This window comes from Anthonomus grandis, chromosome 1 (genome assembly GCF_022605725.1).
Source record: "Anthonomus grandis grandis chromosome 1, icAntGran1.3, whole genome shotgun sequence".
NCBI classification, from domain to species: domain Eukaryota; kingdom Metazoa; phylum Arthropoda; class Insecta; order Coleoptera; family Curculionidae; genus Anthonomus; species Anthonomus grandis.
The window spans coordinates 56,228,228-56,246,913 of record NC_065546.1 but is presented as its reverse complement, the minus strand read 5'-3'; the positions used below and the strand labels follow the sequence as shown (position 1 = coordinate 56,246,913).

General features: G+C 32.9%; 3 protein-coding genes across 3 annotated transcripts; 1 reads left to right on the top strand and 2 right to left on the bottom strand.

Annotated features, from left to right (window-relative positions):
- Nucleotides 1-18: 18 nt before the first annotated feature.
- Nucleotides 19-955, top strand: LOC126739994 (endothelial differentiation-related factor 1 homolog). Its single transcript, XM_050445846.1, has 2 exons — nucleotides 19-282; nucleotides 344-955. Exons 1-2 carry the CDS (start codon nucleotides 159-161, stop codon nucleotides 658-660), a joined length of 441 nt encoding a protein of 146 aa, XP_050301803.1. The 5' UTR covers nucleotides 19-158; the 3' UTR covers nucleotides 661-955.
- Nucleotides 956-987: 32 nt separating this feature from the next.
- Nucleotides 988-6,529, bottom strand: LOC126736569 (bifunctional peptidase and arginyl-hydroxylase JMJD5-like). The gene is given in 5 exon segments (XM_050441012.1): nucleotides 988-1,295; nucleotides 1,695-1,733; nucleotides 1,810-1,852; nucleotides 1,907-2,083; nucleotides 6,512-6,529. Coding segments are annotated over 5 exon segments (585 nt in total).
- A 550-nt stretch (nucleotides 6,530-7,079) lies between these two features.
- On the bottom strand, nucleotides 7,080-16,914 carry LOC126736485 (bifunctional peptidase and arginyl-hydroxylase JMJD5-like). The gene is made up of 5 exons (XM_050440898.1): nucleotides 16,741-16,914; nucleotides 16,328-16,667; nucleotides 15,876-16,259; nucleotides 15,600-15,817; nucleotides 7,080-7,127 (listed from the first exon to the last, which is right to left on the bottom strand). Exons 2-5 carry the CDS (start codon nucleotides 16,533-16,535, stop codon nucleotides 7,080-7,082), a joined length of 858 nt encoding a protein of 285 aa, XP_050296855.1. The 5' UTR covers nucleotides 16,536-16,667; nucleotides 16,741-16,914.
- Nucleotides 16,915-18,686: the final 1,772 nt, after the last annotated feature.

Sequence of the window (18,686 nt, the reverse complement as noted above, 5' to 3'; positions counted from 1 at the left end):
TTGTCAACAATGTCAAAATTGACAATTGACAGATAACTGTAGCAGGAACTCGTAGTAGCGATTTACATTTTCGTAGCCGAAATTCCTTTAACAAGGCAAAAGAAAAAGAAATTCTTTTTATATTGCGTATCGTTTCACAACAATAATTAAACATTAAAATGTCCGACTGGGATACCGTGACCGTTTTGAAAAAACGGGCCCCCAAAGCAGCCGTTATGAAGAGCGAGCAGGCGATAAACGCGGCTCGAAGACAAGGACTGGCCGTGGACACACAGACCAAATGTGAGTCTATTGACCCCGCGCGCGGTGTATTTACTTACATTGATCGTTTTAAAACTTGTAGGGGGTGCCGGCAGTAATAAACAACACGTAACCACCAAAAACACCGCAAAATTGGACCGGGAAACTGAGGAGCTGAAACATGAGTCCATCTCCCTGGACGTGGGAAAGTTGATACAGCAGGGCCGCCAGTCGAAGGGCTGGAGCCAGAAAGAGTTGGCCACAAAAATTAATGAAAAACCACAAATTATCACAGATTATGAAGCTGGTAAAGGTATCCCAAACAATGTTATTCTCGGTAAGATCGAGAGAGCAATTGGAATGAAATTGAGAGGAAAGGACAAAGGTAAACCACTACTGCCCCCTGGGACAAAGAAGTAGGCTCCTAGGGGGTATGGGTGTTTCAATCAAATATATTCTTCACTGCTGACCTAGTTATTTGTATAATGATTAAATTCTCGAAGGTTGTTTCATTTTATGATCTATCACATCATCTAGGGCGCAATGGATGTGTTATAATAGTTAGAATCTGTGCATTTAGCATTATGAAATCTAATGTCTCATTTGTAAATCAATATAGCAACAACATTGTCGACTTTAATGAAATTGTTTTAATATATTACACAATATTTTAATTGTTTTTCATTTTTTAATAATAAAGGGTGTACATTTGTTATTTATTGTATATTTATTTATTGCCACCAAAAACTAACTGAAAGCAGTAACATGATGCCACCACTTAACTGGAATAAACAGCATTTCTCCAGGTCCTAATAAGCATTTATATAATTGTGCATTTTGGTATTTAGGGAACTTCAATAGGTTAGGATTTATTGGATCTATTCGAGCAGTGTTTGAAAGCAATTTATCCTTATAGGGGTAGAGGTGTTCACTATCTTTTGGAGAGAATAATAAAACTTGTTTGGTGCCATACACTTAAGTTAAAATATTATTTTTGGGATCCTGATGCAAAGGTGAAACCGTCCCCTTAGGGCCCAGCCAAGCATTTATATCAGCTCAGTAGAATCTTCATAATTCAGACTGCAACAACAGTAGTTATCTTACCACGTTTCTGTGACACATGCCATGCACATCTGAAGAAGTGGATGGTACTTGTTCTTGAGCTGTGCTGTAGAGGTCGTGCAGATCTGAAGAAGACACATGTTGTCGATAGAAGTGTCCTTTAGGTGTAGCCGAAGAAGTGATGATGCAACGCTGAAGAAGTTATGACTAATTGCCAAAGAAGTAGTTATCTTACCACGTTTCTGTGACACATGCCATCCACATCTGAAGAAATTGATGAGATACGCTGATGAGTTCTTTAGATAATTACTTCTTTGGCAATTAGTCATAACTTCTTCAGTGTTGCATCATCACTTCTTCGGCTATACCTAAAGGACACTTCTATCGACGACATGTGTCTTCTTCAGATCTGCATGACCTCTACAGCACAGCTCAAGAACAAGTACCATCCACTTCTTCAGATGTGGATGGCATGTGTCACAGAAACGTGGTAAGATAACTACTAACAACAATATTCTGGAATACTAATGTCTTCTTTCAGCTCTGTAATCTGTAAATATGAATTTTCTTAGTTCTTTGATTATGTGTCCTCTCAGTTTCATACTTGATCAAATACATTGTGTTGTGCCAAATATCCAATGTCCCCACTGTCTGATAAATAATGTTTAGTGATAAAATCCTTGGCGGTCATTAGTTTTTGAGACCAATTCTCATCAGTATAGTGTAAACCGATTTCTATGGGAACAATTCGATTTCCCAATACTTTAAGCAAATAATTTACCTGGAGGTTGGATAGGGATGATTCCTGGGTAGTGTGGGGTTGGAATTGCCTTTCTAATTATCTTATGCTATTAAAAAATACCAATCCTCCATTTTAAATTACTTATAATAAGAACAAACAGTAAGAAAGAAAGAAAATGTGCTATATTACGTAAGGCAACAAAATCTTGTGTACAAGCATCCTAAAAACTAAAAAATTCCAAATTCACTTCAAATTTCAAACAAAAATTATAAATAAATTTTTTTGCTAAGGTATATAAGTGAGTTATTGGTGAGGGAGGATGTAGGGATTGGTAAGGGAAAATCGTTAACCTGGCGAGTCATATGACCAGTGTTAGAGGGAGGCTTAGGACATTTATGAATAAGAGTAGCTGTTTCTAAGAGATAAAAGAGTTAGGATTTTTTGAGATATAAAGAGAGGTTTACAAGAATCTCTTAACCCAGCGGAACATAGGTATCTAACTGCCTTTTTTGAATCACAAAAATTATGTTTAATAATCCCTTGTTGCTTAAACCCCAAAAAGGCAATAAAGGTACACTGAACGTGCAACTACCCCTCCCAGCTCATGCCCCGCCATTCTTACTGCAAAGCATCCAGAGGATAATTTTGATGCAAGATTTAGGATATGATCTTCGAAGCGAAGGCGACCATCAATGGTAATACCAAGGAACTTACAGCTTTCTTTGTATTGCAAGGGGGAGTTTTCACTAAACATAAGGCCCTGAACGTCACACTTAAATCCCATAATAAAGGTTTTGCCCACATTAAATATAAGCCTGTTTGCAGCACACCACTCCGATAAAATCTTAAGATTCTTAAAAACCTGAGCTCTAACATTATCAGAATCTCTATGATTCCATAAAATGGTGGTATCATCAGCAAACTGAACCACTTTGCCCTGCAGTTTTAATGAACCCAAATCATTTACATAGAGCAAAAATAATAGTGGTCCTAACACTGAACCCTGAGGTACTCCAGTTTTAAGGGATCTGGAATCGGATAAACATCCAGATACTGTAACTCTTTGGGTACGATTAGACAGATAGGATTCCAGCCATTGCAATGCCACACCTCTAAAGCCATAATTATTGAGCTTAGACAGCAGTATTCCATGATCTACACAATCAAATGCCTTGGATAAATCGCAAAACATGCGATGCTGGAAGAAGTTTGGGCGGCTTGCCATAGGTGTAATATTTTACTTTGTTGGCCTCATTTTGACCAAAATTTAGACTGCATAAACCACAAAAGCAGACAAGAAAGCAAGGTTAACGAAGAGACTGTTCTGAATCCTGCAGATTTTAAAGTTGAGGGCAGTCCAATTGAAATACCTCGTCATAGAAAACGAAGTAAAGTAAAATATTTAAAAGAAAACAAATTTAGAAAAGCAACTGGGCTACCATTTGTAATTCCAAATACAATGAATATCGTTCCTCCAAAATTGCTTAAAGAAGCCTGTAAAAGTGATTATTGTAAGAGATTTGGAAGAAAATGTCACTTATTTACGAAAGATCCGCGACAAGAAATATTTACGGAGTTTTATGGTCTTGGTTCCTTAGACCTTCAAAAGCAATATTTGTGCAGTTTAATTGAAACTGATGTTCCTAAGTTCCAAAAAATTTACTCTAGGAAAGGACACAGAAACGACTGGTATTTGCCGTTCTTTGGGGAGAAAATTCAGGTTTGTAAGGTTTTATTTCTAAATACATTTTGTATTTCGAAAAAGTTTATGAGAACTTGTATAATGAAGAAAAAGAATACAGGTGTTATAGAGAAGGAAAGAAGAGGTGGAAGAACATGCAAAATGAAAGAACGCGACAGTAAATTAAAAAATGATATTGAAAATCACATAAACATGTTTCCAAGGGTAGAATTTCATTTTTGTCGCGCAGATTCTTCAAAAGAATATTTGTCACCTCTACTTTCAGTTTCAAAAATGCATGGAATGTATTAGAAGCTCAGAAAGACGATGATCCTGCTAGTATTTTTAAGTATTGAAAAGTATTCAATAAACTCAATCTATCGGTGCATAGACCGAAAAAGGACCAATGTACCATTTGTAATACATACTACACTGCTGACGAAGTAAAAAAGAGGAGCTTATTGGAGAGTTTTAAAAAACACCAAAGTGAAAAGCAGAAAGTAAGAGAAATGAAGCAAGATAGTAAGCAGAGAGCAATTGAAAACAACAAACATATCAATGCTGTTTTTGATCTACAGCAGGTCATACATCTTCCTATTTCTAAAGAGAGTGCACTCTTTTACAAGCAACGCCTAACTCCTAAGTTTTTATAACTTCACAATTTATGATCTAGCGTCAAAAGACTGTTATTGCTATACCTGGGATGAAACTCAAAGTAAAAGAGGTGCATCAGAAATAGCATCATGCATTTAGAGATTTTTACAAGTTTGTGACAATAAAGGAGCTGAAACAGTCGATTTTTTTTCAGATGGGTGTTTTGGACAAAACAAAAACTCAGTTTTACCAGCAATGTACTTGTATTTTTTAAAAAGTAGCAAAAACATTAAAAGCGTTCATCATTATTTTTTTGAAACTTGCCACGGCCAAAGTGAGGGAGATTCGGCCCACAGTGCCATCAATAGAGCCATAAAAGTAGCTGGAGATTTATTTTTACCAAGTCAAATTATACCAATTATTATAAAATTAGCAAGGCGTAAACATCCGTACATTGTGGTCGAAATGAATTTTTATGACTTTCTTGATTTTAAGAAATTGTCTCAGGATTTGCGAATACTTAGATCTCAAGCTGATGATTCACTTGGGAAAGTTGTTATAAACTGGACCAAAATTTTTGTAACAATGGTGAACAAGTCAGAACTAAGCCAAATATCTTTTAAAAATAGCCATTTTGACACAAGTTTCCGAATAATAACACTTCCACGAAATGTCACTTATTTAAATTACATATAGCTAGACTAAATAAAGATCTTCAGAAAATTCCGGAAAAAAAATATAAATCCTTATTATTCTCATGTGAGGGCAAAAATCCTGTCATACGTGGCGTCGAATACACGGATTTTTTTTAAAATCTGCCCCATTAAAAGATTTCTCTTACATACCCATCAACTAAAATAATGTTTTGGTAATTTTTGTTTAGTGTTTATATTTCCTATTTTTTGTTTAAGAGTGGTATTTTTTGCGATAATTACCTACTTTGTTGTTTAGTTTTAGCATGTTTAAGGATACTGTTATGATATTTTTTGTAAGGCGAATGTCAATCCGGCAATAAAGTTTGTACTACAAAAAGGCGAATGTTGTTTTTTTGTGTGTTACAATTGTAAAAGTCTCGTTTTTTCCCTAGGTATGCAAAATAATCCCATCCCTACAATCCCCAGTTAAAACTTGAGGTTAATATTCGAAGTAATGTAAAAAATACAATGAACTTTCCAAAACGCCATTTTCTGAAAACATAAGAAACTGATATTCGCCACTTCGTGAATTTGCCGACGATATTCACAGCGAAGTGATTCCCTTAGAGTTTAGACTGATGGCACTGTGGTGATATTTCATGCAAGAAGCTGGGAACTAGCACGTCTTAAACTAAAGACCAGTTTTACTATGATTAAGAACTTTTTAAATAATTAATTTTATTTTATTTAATTTTCTTTTAAATTGACCTTAAACATTAAAAAACTCCAATATATAGCTTTTTTCATAACAATGACAAATAGACATATATTTGATCAAATTATCGACAGGCATCTGAAGTGGGATCAGCATGTGCTTTATCTCAATAAAAAAATAAGATTCCTCATTCATAAATTCTATACTTTACGCAGCATTTTGAGCTTTAAATTAATTCTTATGATTTATAAGGCACTAGTGGAATATCCTCTTCTGAGATATGACATTATTGTGTGGGGTGGAATGTATGTAGGTATGGAATGTATATATAATATAATATAGCAACAACATTGTCGACTTTATTGAAACTGTTTTAATATATTACACAATATTTTAATTGTTTTTCATTTTTTAATAATAAAGGGTGTACATTTGTTATTTATTGAATATTTATTTATTGCCACCAAAAACTAACAGAAAAACTCTTTTCCAAAGCAGTAACGTGATGCCACCACTTAACTGGAGTAAACAGCATTTCTCCAGGTCCTAATAAGCATTTATATAATTGTGCATTTTGGTATTTAGGGAACTTCAATAGGTTAGGATTTATTGGATCTATTCGAGCAGTGTTTGAAAGCAATTTATCCTCATGGGGGTAGAGGTGTTCACTATCTTTTGGAGAGAATAATAAAACTTGTTTGGTGCCATACACTTGAGTTAAAATATTATTTTTGGGATCCTGATGCAAAGGTGAAATTGTCCCCTTAGGGCCCAGCCAAGCATTTATATCGGGCTCAGTAGAATCTTCATAATTTAGACTGCAACAACAGTAGTTATCTTACCACATTTCTGTGACACATTTTTAGTTTTTAGGATGCTTGTACACAAGATTTTGTTGTCTTACGTTTATATAGCACATTTTCTTTCTTTCATGCCATCCACATCTGAAGACGTGGATGGTACTTGTTCTTGAGCTGTGCTGTAGAGGTCATGCAGATCTGAAGAAGACACATGTCGTCGATAGAAGTGTCCTTTAGGTGTAGCCGAAGAAGTGATGATGCAACACTGAAGAAGTAGTAAGAAGAAGAAGTTATGACTAATTGCCAAAGAAGTAGTTATCTTACCACGTTTCTGTGACACATGCCATCCACATCTGAAGAAATTGATGAGATACGCTGATGAGTTCTTTAGATAATTACTTCTTTGGCAATTAGTCATAACTTCTTCTTCTTCTTACTACTTCTTCAGTGTTGCATCATCACTTCTTCGGCTACACCTAAAGGACACTTCTATCGCCGACATGTGTCTTCTTCAGATCTGCATGACCTCTACAGCACAGCTCAAGAACAAGTACCATCCACTTCTTCAGATGTGGATGGCATGTGTCACAGAAACGTGGTAAGATAACTATTAAGAACAATATTCTGGAATCCTAATGTCTTCTTTCAGCTCTGTAATCTGTAAATATGAATTTTCTTAGTTCTTTGATTATGTGTCCTCTCAGTTTCATACTTGATCAAATAAATTGTGTTGTGCCAAATATCCAACGTCCCCACTGTCTGATAAATAATGTTTAGTGATAAAATCCTTGGCGGTCATTAGTTTTTGAGACCAATTCTCATCAGTATAGTGTGAACCGATTTCTATGGGAACAATTCGATTCCCCAATACTTTAAGCAAATAATTTACCTGGAGGTTGGATAGGGATGATTCCTGGGTAGTGTGGGGTTGGAATTGCCTTTCTAATTATCTTATGCTATTAAAAAATACGAATCCTCCATTTTAAATTACTTCTAATAAGAACAAACAGTATATGGTAAATCAAATCAATAACATACTCTTAAAAGCGAATAAGAAACAAGAAATTAAAATAGATAAAAGTAAGTGATCAATATTGTATAAGAAATAAATAAATAGGTTATTGGCACAATTTTGGACCGTTGGATATATATTCACAGCGAAGTGATTCCCTTAGAGTTTAGACTGATGGCACTGTGGTGATATTTCATGCAAGAAGCTGGGAACTAGCACGTCTAAAACTAAAGACCATTTTTTTTATCTCGGGTAGGATTTTACGTGTAATATTTTCAATCCCATGTCGGAACCTATTCTATTTATAATCGATAGGATTGAAACTTGGAACAAGTGAAGTTTAAGTTAACAGACTTTAAAAAATCCCATTATTTTGCAAAAAAATTTGCGAGAAACCTATTTAAAATACGTTTTTCTGATGAAAAAGTTTGCTTTTTCTGCACCTCGTAACCTTCATTACCTTTACACTTCAAAGCAGGTAGACAAATATCTGACAGTGACACAAAATAATTTCCTCAAAAAATAGGTTTTTCGCAAATTTTTTTACAAAATAATGGGATTTTTAGAAGTCTGTTAACTTAAACTTTACTTGTTCCAAGTTCCAGTCCTATATCGATTAAATAGAACAGGTTCTAACATGAGGTTGAAAATATTACACGTAAAACCCTATGACCCCAGATAAAAAAAATGCACTGTATACTTGGATCTGCTTTTTATTGGCATTGCTGCTTTTCTAGGCTCCGATGGTCTTTGTTTTACAAAAAAAAAACTATTTATACTAAAATTATTCCTGCGGCAAGACGCTCGAGTTTTTTAAAGGCATCTTTGTTCTTTCTATATTATTCCTTCTCTATGGCCTGTTTTGATGTTGTTTTAGACAGTGCTTTTTATTCAGAGGTCTGTATATTTTGATTTTGACGATTTTTTAAAAATCATATTGCTTTAATTTTTAACGTGGCATGCCTGTGATTTAAATATACATAAGTAAGTTTTAAAGAAGTACAGTAAAAGCTCTGATAAACGGACATCGACGGTTCCAACATTTTTGTCCGCTTTTGAGAAAGGTTAAATAAAAAATGTGAAAAATTTATAAATATGAGAATATTCAACAACGTATGTATTGTCTCAATGTTAAAAAGGTCTTAATAGGCGCCATTGTTGATGCTTTGGATGCCAAATACGTTGTTATACTCACAAGCGTGAGCGCACGCGAATTGCGAAAGCACTGCATTTTAACTTATAAAACATACATAGACGCTGCGTTGTTAGTGTCGGTTTATTCTGTATAGTTTCAGAGCGTCGCATCCGCTCTTGGGAGAGTTTTGAGTCTGTTGGAAGTTGGAAGCAGTGATTATACGTTATTAACTTTTTTACTTTTGACCTTATAAGCTATAGCCTAGCTATAAATAGAAAGAAAGAAAGAAAATGTGCTATATTACGTAAGAATAATCTTGTGTACAAGCATCCTACAAGCTAAAAAAACAAAACACAAATACAATTTCAAAAATTGACAAAACAATGAACAAAATTAAACACAAGAAGACAAAACTTTTTGAACATACTTAAATTAAAGATAACTAAATAAAACAATCAATTACTAAATAAAGGTAAACTTGTTGACAAAACTAGAGAAGAAAAAAGGAAAAAAAAGAAAACTTTCCAACATGTCCAAGGTTAAAACCTATCATTAAAAAAGTCATCCAGGTTATAATATGCCTTAGCCAATAAAAGCGACTTTAACTCTCTTTTAAGTTTTTTAACATCCGATATATGTCTAACACACAGAGGAACATGATTGTAAATTTTTTTTACTTATGTAAATTAATGAGTTTTTGGTAAGGGAAGACATAGGAATAGGTAGGGGAACATCATTTACACGACGAGTCAAATGGCCAGTGTCAGAATTTAAAATACTTAAAAGAGAAGTACGTGGCAAGGTTTCATCAGTGTAGTTGATATTAAAGTCACCAGCCAATATAACCTTAGAGTGTAGGGACAACTGGGATAAAATAGAATCAAGTTTGTCCAGAAACATAGACATATCTCCTGTAGGTGGCCTATAAACACAAAGAATATATAAATTAAAACGCTTACAAAAAGAAAGAGAGAATTCAAAAACATTCTCTAACAGAAGATGATCATACTTATCAATATTACAAAAAAATCGTTTCAATTGTTTGCCTAGCCAAGATCATGGTTCCTCCATGTATAGATTGTTGACGACAAAAATTTGATATAGGAAGATAATCAGATATTAAAAAACATTCACTAGGCCTCAACCAGTGCTCAGTCAGAAGTACAATATCAGGAAAATTACATGTGTCCAGCAAAAGATGAAGCTCATCCATCTTGTTTCTTAGGGATTGTATATTAAGAATAAAGATACTTAAGTTTTTCGAAGAGCTAATTTCAATTTTACTAGTAGAATATGAACATGAATGAGATTCAACTTTCGTGGACACGTCTATAAAAAAGAAGAATCCAATTCACGATCAGTAACTAGTTCAGACTCATTAATTTGATGATTCAAAGACAATTTATTCGATGAAATATTAATTTTAAAATATTTGAAAATATGTGCATGTAATAATGATGCCAAGTCTGAACCAAAGTTACTGGCGTGATTAGACTCCAAAATCCCACACAGATTAATATTATTCTCATGAAAAGTACGATAAAGGGCTTTATTACTATTATAGATAACATTATGGTTTAAATAAGTATAAGGGCTTGTCATCACTAAAGTGTTTGTATCAACATGATTTTGAAATAAATTTTTTAAAACATCAGATGAAGAACAAATTCTATTTAACATTACTATTAAAAAATCTTCTTTCGTAAAGTCCTTAACTAAATTTGATGCTGTCCTAATCATATCTAATAAATATCTAATAAATAGTCAGCGTTGCTGCGTTCTGAGTCGTGTGGTACGTGAGGATCACAGATTTATAAAAGCTGCTTATCTTTTTACACTGATCATTTTTTTTTTTAATTTGTAAATGTGTTTTAAATATTATAGAGGAAGACAATAGAAAATACGTTTACGCACCCATTGAACTTGAACACTGATATATTTATTCTAATTCGGTGCCCGTGGCCCGTGCCAATATAATGGATAGTAACCAATCAAAATTGAGCCGACACAAAAGCGGCGCTCAAAAAAGAAAAGTAAGTACAGTTTGCTTAGTTCTATATTGCCATGCTCTTTATGCATGGCTTCAATTTATCAGAATAACTAAAAATAATTATTTAAGGCCGCCGAGGAAAAGTTAGAAAGAGTAAAGAAACTTCCCAAAATAACAAGTTTTTTAAGTAAACCTAAACCTCCAATTGAAAAGGATTCCACTAAAAATAGTTCTGACTTAGGAAACGCAGACATTGAGAGTAGTGATGGTACTATAAGCGGCACTAATGATGATAATTCGCACGATGGAAATTTAAAAGAAAATTCAGCAGAATCAGGTAGTACTTAATTTAATTTATACCAAAGTGTTTTAAAGAATTAATTTTTTTTTTTTTTTTAAATGGGTTAAAAATTTCGAGAGTTGTGGTACCTAAAATTAATTTCACATTTTCAAATAATATTTTTATTTTAGTGCCTTCAACAGGTAAATCGGATGCAACTCTTTCCCTTGAACGTAGTTTATTGCCACCTAATAAGGATCCGGCGAAATGGCCAGAGATAATAAGCGATAATTTAATAGATTTTTATTTGGAAAAAGGAGTCGAATATTTTCAAAATTTTGACTCTGATAAAAGTTTTGAAGCTTTATTATGATCGTACAAATCCAAAAATAGAAAATTTGGAATATCAATGGTATACAAAATGTTGGTAAACGCCAAACAGGGAAACGGTAAGGAGGCAGTGGATTTTATATTCTCCCAGCACCGGAAATATTTACTAATTTACTATACTGCTTTTCTTGCAAGCTTTTTAATTTCAACAAAAGTGCTTCATTTTGTTGTGGGTTCTCAGATTGGAAAAAGGGTCCTGAAAAAATCGAACTCCACGAAAACAGTAAAGAGCATAGGACTTGTATGAATAAACTTCTTTTGAGAATTAATTAAAAAAAACGAGTAGACAAAACTAGTAATTGATTGTTTTATTTAGTTATCTTTAATTTAAGTATGTTCAAAAAGTTTTGTCTTCTTGTGTTTAATTTTGTTCATTGTTTTGTCAATTTTTGAAATTGTATTTGTGTTTTGTTTTTTTAGCTTGTAGGATGCTTGTACAAAAGATTATTCTTACGTAATATAGCACATTTTCTTTCTTTCTTTCTTTCTATTGCAGAAGCCTTTCAGAAAGATAATAATTATTGGACTGATGTTTTTAAAAGAATTGTAGTTGTAATTAAATTTCTGGCAGAAAGGGGTCTGCCTTTTCGTGGTGACAATGAGATTTTTGGGTCACCATCTAATGGTCTTTACATGGGAATGTTGGAACTAATTGCCAAATTTGATCCTTTTATAGATAATCATATTAAGAGTTATGGGAATAAAGGTAAAGGCACTGTTTCTTATTTGTCTTTATAAGAGAATCTGCGAGGAGTTTATCCAAATAATGTCCGATAAAGTACTAAAAAAGATTATAGAAGATATAAAAGCATCAAAATTATTTTCAATAATAGTGGATTCGACTCCAGATTTATCGCACGTAGATCAGTTATCGATAATTATCCGCTTTTGCTAGTGAAAAGGGTGGGCAAGTATATGAGAGATTTTTAGGATTTGTACCTATTTTCAGTCATACTGGTAAATCCCTTTTGGAGGTTGTTATACATTTTTTGACAAAAAATACGCTGGATTTAAAATTTTGTCGTGGACAGTCATACGACAATGCTAGTAATATGTCGGGGCAGTATAATGGCCTTCAAGTATATATAAAAGAAATTGCAAAGATAGCTTTTTACGTGCCATGTTTTGCACACTCTTTAAATTTAGTTGGAGAATGTGCTGTTGACTTGATGCTACAAAGTTTTTTAATTTTTTGCAAAAATTGTATGCTTTTTTTGGGTCCTCGGCACATCGATGGCATTTGCTTTTAAATAATATTGGCAAAAACCTTACTATCAAGTCGTTAAGTACCACTCGTTGGAGTCGTAGAGAAGATGCAGCAAAAGCGTTAGTAACAAGCTATGTCCAAATAAACAGCTGCTTAAAAATGATGTCGGATGATCCATCAGAAAAAAAAGACAGCAAGTTAGAAGCCATGGGACTTTCTAAACAAATGATAAAAATGGAGACTCTTGTAATTGCTATCTTTTGGAGCAAAATTTTAAGACTTTTTGGGGAAGCTTCCAATATACTTCAAAGGCCAGGTCTAGATTTGTTGTTTGGTGAAAACATTTTAAAAGGGCTAATCAGAAGTGTTTCCTGTTTCCGGGACCAATTTGACTTGTTTGAAGAAGAAGCCAAAAGTTTACTACCACAGGAAGAATATGAGTATTCTATGGGCAGGTCAAAGCGACAAAAAAAAAATACCCGGACGGTAAAAATGAAATATTATTGAATGAAAGAGAATTATTTTGCACCCAGTCATTTTTAGTAATAGTAGATAAGTTGGTCAATGAATTAGAACGACGGTGTAATGCATATTCAGATCTTGCCCAGTTGTTTGGTTTGATTTCAAAACTTAGCTCTAATGTATGTTTATCTAAATCAGAAGTTGAAGAGTTTTCTGCAAAAGTAATAAGCGTGTACGCAGAAGTCCTAAAATATTAATTTAACAGATGAGCTGGTATTTTTCTCGGAACTTCTTAAAACCTCTTCCGAAAAAATATGCAATCCACTTGATCTTTTAAGATATATTTTAGAACACCAATAAATTGACACGTTTTCTAACGTATATACGCTTTTGAAAATTTATCTATCGATACCAATAGCAAATTGTGAGTCTGAACGTTCCTTTTCCAAGCTAGTTTATATAAAAAATAAATATAGAGCCACAATGCAGGAGGAACGTCTGTCTTCTTTAACATTAATGTGTATAGAAAGGGACGTTTTGAAGGATTTAGAGTTTAATGACGTAATAGAAGATTTTGTAAAACTGAAATTAAGACGAAAAAAGGTATTTTAATATTCCTATTTTCAAAAAAACCGTTTCTTTTATATAAGTAATATATATGTAGTGTTATAAATAATATGTTTTGCATTTTATTTATAAGGGGCCCCTTGATCCTTTATTAGCCCCGGGCCCCATAAAACCTTAATCCGGCCATGTCTATTATGTGTCTAAATTGAATGTATTGAACTTTACCTTGTATGATATAAAAAGTCACGAAGGGACTTGTTTTTTGTGGCATGAAGGTGAAGCTCAAAGAATTTCAAGTGAAATAGGTACTTGCATTTTTAGATACCTTGAAGCTACCATAAAAGATCAGAAAGATGTTGAACTTGTTTTTTACTCTGACTATTGTGCAGGTCAAAACAAAAATAAATTTATACTATCTCTATACATGTACTCTATCAAACGCTTTGATCTTAAATCAATATCACATAAATTCTTTATACCAGGCCATGGACAAAGCGAATGAGATGCATTCAATTATTGAGAGGCAGATAAAGAAGTTCAAAAAATCTAGCCCTATTTATTCTCCAGAGCAATATGCCTGCATAATAAGATCTGCTAAAAAAACAGCTCCAGCATATACCGTCAATGAACTATCGTTTTCTGATATATACGATATTAAGTCTTTAGCTACAAATATGTCTATTAATTTTCCAAAAGACTTTAAATTTTCAGAAATAAAAGAAATGCGATTAGACAGAGAGCACCCTTCGACCTTATTTTATAAATACTCGTTTGAAGAATCCGAGTTTAGATCTGTAGAGGTAATAACTCGAAAAAAGATAAATACAAAAAAAATTACATTAAAAAGGGCTTACACGAAAAAAGTAGGTATAAGTGACTCTAAAAAAAGGGCTTGCTTTCATTAATTGAGCGAAAAAAATGCGTCCCAATGTATTATTTAGATTTTTATAAAAATTTATAATACCTACTTAAAAGTAGTATACATTTAGCAAGAGTAATGTTATTTTTTAAGTTTTTTATAATTGGTTTGTTTTTCGTTTACTAGTTTTAAGTAAAATTATATTTTTAAGTGCAACAAACTATTAACCATAGGAACAATATATACTAATTTTAACCTCTGTAAAAAATGTGTTGCAAAATAAAAGATTTGGAAAAGCTAATGTTTTTTTGTATATGAAAAAGAGTTACATTTTTGTTTATACCGATTTTTTACTCAACATTAATACCAAAACACAATTAAATTTTATTCAAGAAAGTTATATTTACCTACTATTTAAATCAATATGGCACAATAAAGTGCTTACATTAAAAAGGATTTTCTGTTCTACAATACTTAAAGAATGGCCAAAGTTTGGTTAACAAACGACTACTCGTTAAGAAATAACAAATCTGTGTATCTAACAGGCTGTAAAGTTTTCCTAATATTTCAAATGGCATTTCCCAAAAAAGTAGTTTTTTGAAATATAACGCTATTCTTCCGCATGAACGATGTATAATATAATATAGCAACAACATTGTCGACTTTTTTTAAACTGTTTTAATATATTACACAATATTTTAATTGTTTTTCATTTTTTAATAATAAAGGGTATACATTTGTTATTTATTGTATATTTATTTATTGCCACCAAAAACTAACAGAAAAACTCTTTTCCAAAGCAGTAACGTGATGCCACCACTTAACTGGAATAAACAGCATTTCTCCAGGTCCTAATAAGCATTTATGTAATTGTGCATTTTGGTATTTAGGGAACTTCAATAGGTTAGGATTTACTGGATCTATTCGAGCAGTGTTTGAAAGCAATTTATCCTCATGGGGGTAGAGGTTTTCACTATCTTTTGGAGAGAATAATAAAACTTGTTTGGTGCCATACACTTGAGTTAAAATATTATTTTTGGGATCCTGATGCAAAGGTGAAACCGTCCCCTTAGGGCCCAGCCAAGCATTTATATCGGGCTCAGTAGAATCTTCATAATTTAGACTGCAACAACAGTATTCTGGAATCCTAATGTCTTCTTTCAGCTCGGTAATCTGTAAATATGAATTTTCTTAGTTTTTTTGATTATGTGTCCTCTCAGTTTCATACTTGATCAAATAAATTGTGTTGTGCCAAATATCCAACGTCCCCACTATCTGATAAATAATGTTTAGTGATAAAATCCTTGGCGGTCATTAGTTTTTGAGACCAATTTTCATCAGTATAGTGTGAACCGATTTCTATGGGCACAGTTCGATTGCCCAATACTTTTAGCAAATAATTTAAGTCTAGCCATTTTGTTGAGGCAGGCCAGTGTGCCATACAGCCTAAAAATTCATGACTATTAGATGTTATACTTACTTACATCAAAGCCCCCATGCTTGCCTTTTAATTTTACTGGTATTTGTGGTGCAAAATATTTCTTATTAAATGTTTCTATTGAAGGCATATAAACTTTCTCAATTAAATTTCCATTCAGTTTATCAAAATCCTGTTCAGTTGATGATATCCTTCTCTTAATTGATTTAACGTTGATACTCATAGGCTCCATTAAGTTTAACTCTGTTTGCAAATATTTGGCACACTCAGTCAGCAATTCAGGGTTTTCTTCTAAAGGGGCTCCAAGTAGGAGCCCCATATCGACAGCTTTTAAACATCTTCGTAATAGCTCACTGCTGAACTCCTCACTTGTGAGCAGTAAAATGGTTTTTACAAATGAGGCAGTAGTAAAATTGTGTCTGTGTTCTATAGGGACTTTGCTCCAATGACCTGAGATTATGAAAATTTGTTTTATTGCAAATTCATCAGGTTTTAAAGTGAATTTTTATTAGCCTTGCCTGTATTGAGTTCCTCGTGTAGATAATCAAGAACACTCTCTATTTCTAAAATACAGTCATACAAAGCACCTTTTTCATTAAAACATAGGTTCAAACACTTTTCAAAAGTTTTATATATGTGGCAATTTATGTTGTTCTTTATAATGAGAGGGTTATACACAAAGGTTTTTAAATGTTTTATTAGAGAGTCTTTTCCCGAAATGGCCATTAATTAAACATTAAATCTTCTGTTCTTCAAATGTATATTATTGTTTTTAAGAAAACAACTTTAAATCAGCTAGTGCTGGGCGATGTTTATCGATTTTTACCTTCCGATGTTGATAAAAAATCAGAATATTGACTGAAAATTAAAATTCTACATTTTCTTAATAAAAAAATAAAATATACCGATTTTAAAAAGTCCGGCAACTTACTTTGAGAGAATTATCCACTGACAAGTACAAACTTGTATTTTGGTTTTTGCTTTCGTTCGTGAGTTTCGTGGTGTCTTTTTAATTTTTAGTAGTTTGTTAATATATATAAGCTATAATATAATTATTAATTATATTATTATAAGCTTTTGGCTTTGTATTTCTATGCACTATCCAGACCCAGATTAAGTTTCAATTTATATGTGAAGCAGTGGCGGCTCATGGGGTTAAATTTTGGGTAGGCCATAGCAGGAGTGCCCACTCACGATGAAGCCCGAAGAATAGGCCGGTGTTGTCAAGTAATTATATATTTAAAACATTAACTCTAAGAATTTTTTCCAAAAAAAAAAACAATTTTTTTTCTATCAAATTTAAAAAATTTGGGAGAACTGGAGAACTAAAAAGGGGGATACTATGAAAAGAAACGACAGTAATTAAGCTTAATATGTACATTTATTGTTACCTACGTACATAAAAGTAACAAGTAACTACTAAAATGGCACAGAAAGAAGGAATAATTTAAAAGTATTTTGAACACAAACAAATTATCAGTTTTGTGTTTTATTACCTATGAAGCAAGTTAATTTTTCTATCTTTGTTTCGTGCAAATTTGTCAATTACCTTATCGTAAAATATGTCCCCAGTTTCCACTAATTGAGCGAGAATGTCCTTTTGGATTGATAAAATAGATAAGGATGAAAGCCGATTTTGAGTCATTGTGTTCCGCAGAAGATGTTTTTATTCTCTTTAACGTAGAAAAAGTCCTTTCAACTGAAGCACTGGTTGCAGGTATTGTAGCTAGTAAACAGAACAACTTGTAACTTTCAGGAAGAATATCATTTGTGTCGTTATCATGCATACTTTTAATTAGACCCAACAAACTTTTATCGTAAAATTGTTCACGGTGTATTGGTGAGAAAATGGTTTCTAGTTCTGTTTTCAATAATGATTTATCAAAAAGTGCTCCATAAGTGTTTATTAACGAGTCCAATGGTTTTTGCGGAAATACTCCTCCATATTCTGAATATTTTTAGTATCACCCAACTGCAGAAATTGAAACTTGCTATAGTCCGAAAAACGCTGCTCTAATTGATTTATATTATTGTCCAAAATTTCAAAAAATATTATTCGTCTAAATTTAGTTTTGGCTTTATCCAAAGTGCTTTGATTACCATCATTTTTACTTGACCTTAGAAAAGGTCAAGTCATTTCTCCAGCTTTTTAACACTTCAAGACATCTGGAAACGGAATTGTTACAAAACCGAATGTCATTATTTTTTTTCTGTAACACATTGTATAAGAGCTCTGTTTGTTGAAATATGTCGCTAAAAACGTTTAATAAAAATACTAATTCCAGATCATCCAATTTTCTTTTAAACCCATCTGCCTGCCTAATTAATTTCGCATTTGATTCTGGACAATTCATTATCTCCTGAAATACTTCAATTAATTTTTTTCTTTCCTGTAATACGGCATTTAACACTTTAACATTCGAGTTCCATCTCACTTCGCTATTTGTAGGAATTCGTTTTCCGACAAATTTATTTAAGAAATGGGAGGAATGGTGAAAATAAGCCGGAATTCCTTGAAGAGTCGAAAAAAATATTTTTACCGCCGTAATATTGGAGCAACTTTGCTTGTAAAACTAAATTAAGGCGATGCGCAAAACAATGGGTAAAAATAGCTAATGGTGCAGAGTCTTTTACTAATTTTTGTAGTCCGTTTAGTTGGCCCGACATAACACTAGCTCCATCATAGGTTTGAGCAATTAGTTTCGCTTTACAGTCAAATTTACCAATCACACTAAACAGTAAATCGCGTAACGCTGGAGCATTTCGATCTCCCCCTAAATCAAAGAATCCTAAGAAATATTCTTGAACTATGCCTTTTGCATCTACTAACCTGCATACAATTGAACACTGTGCCTTTTCAGTTATATCGGTTGTTTC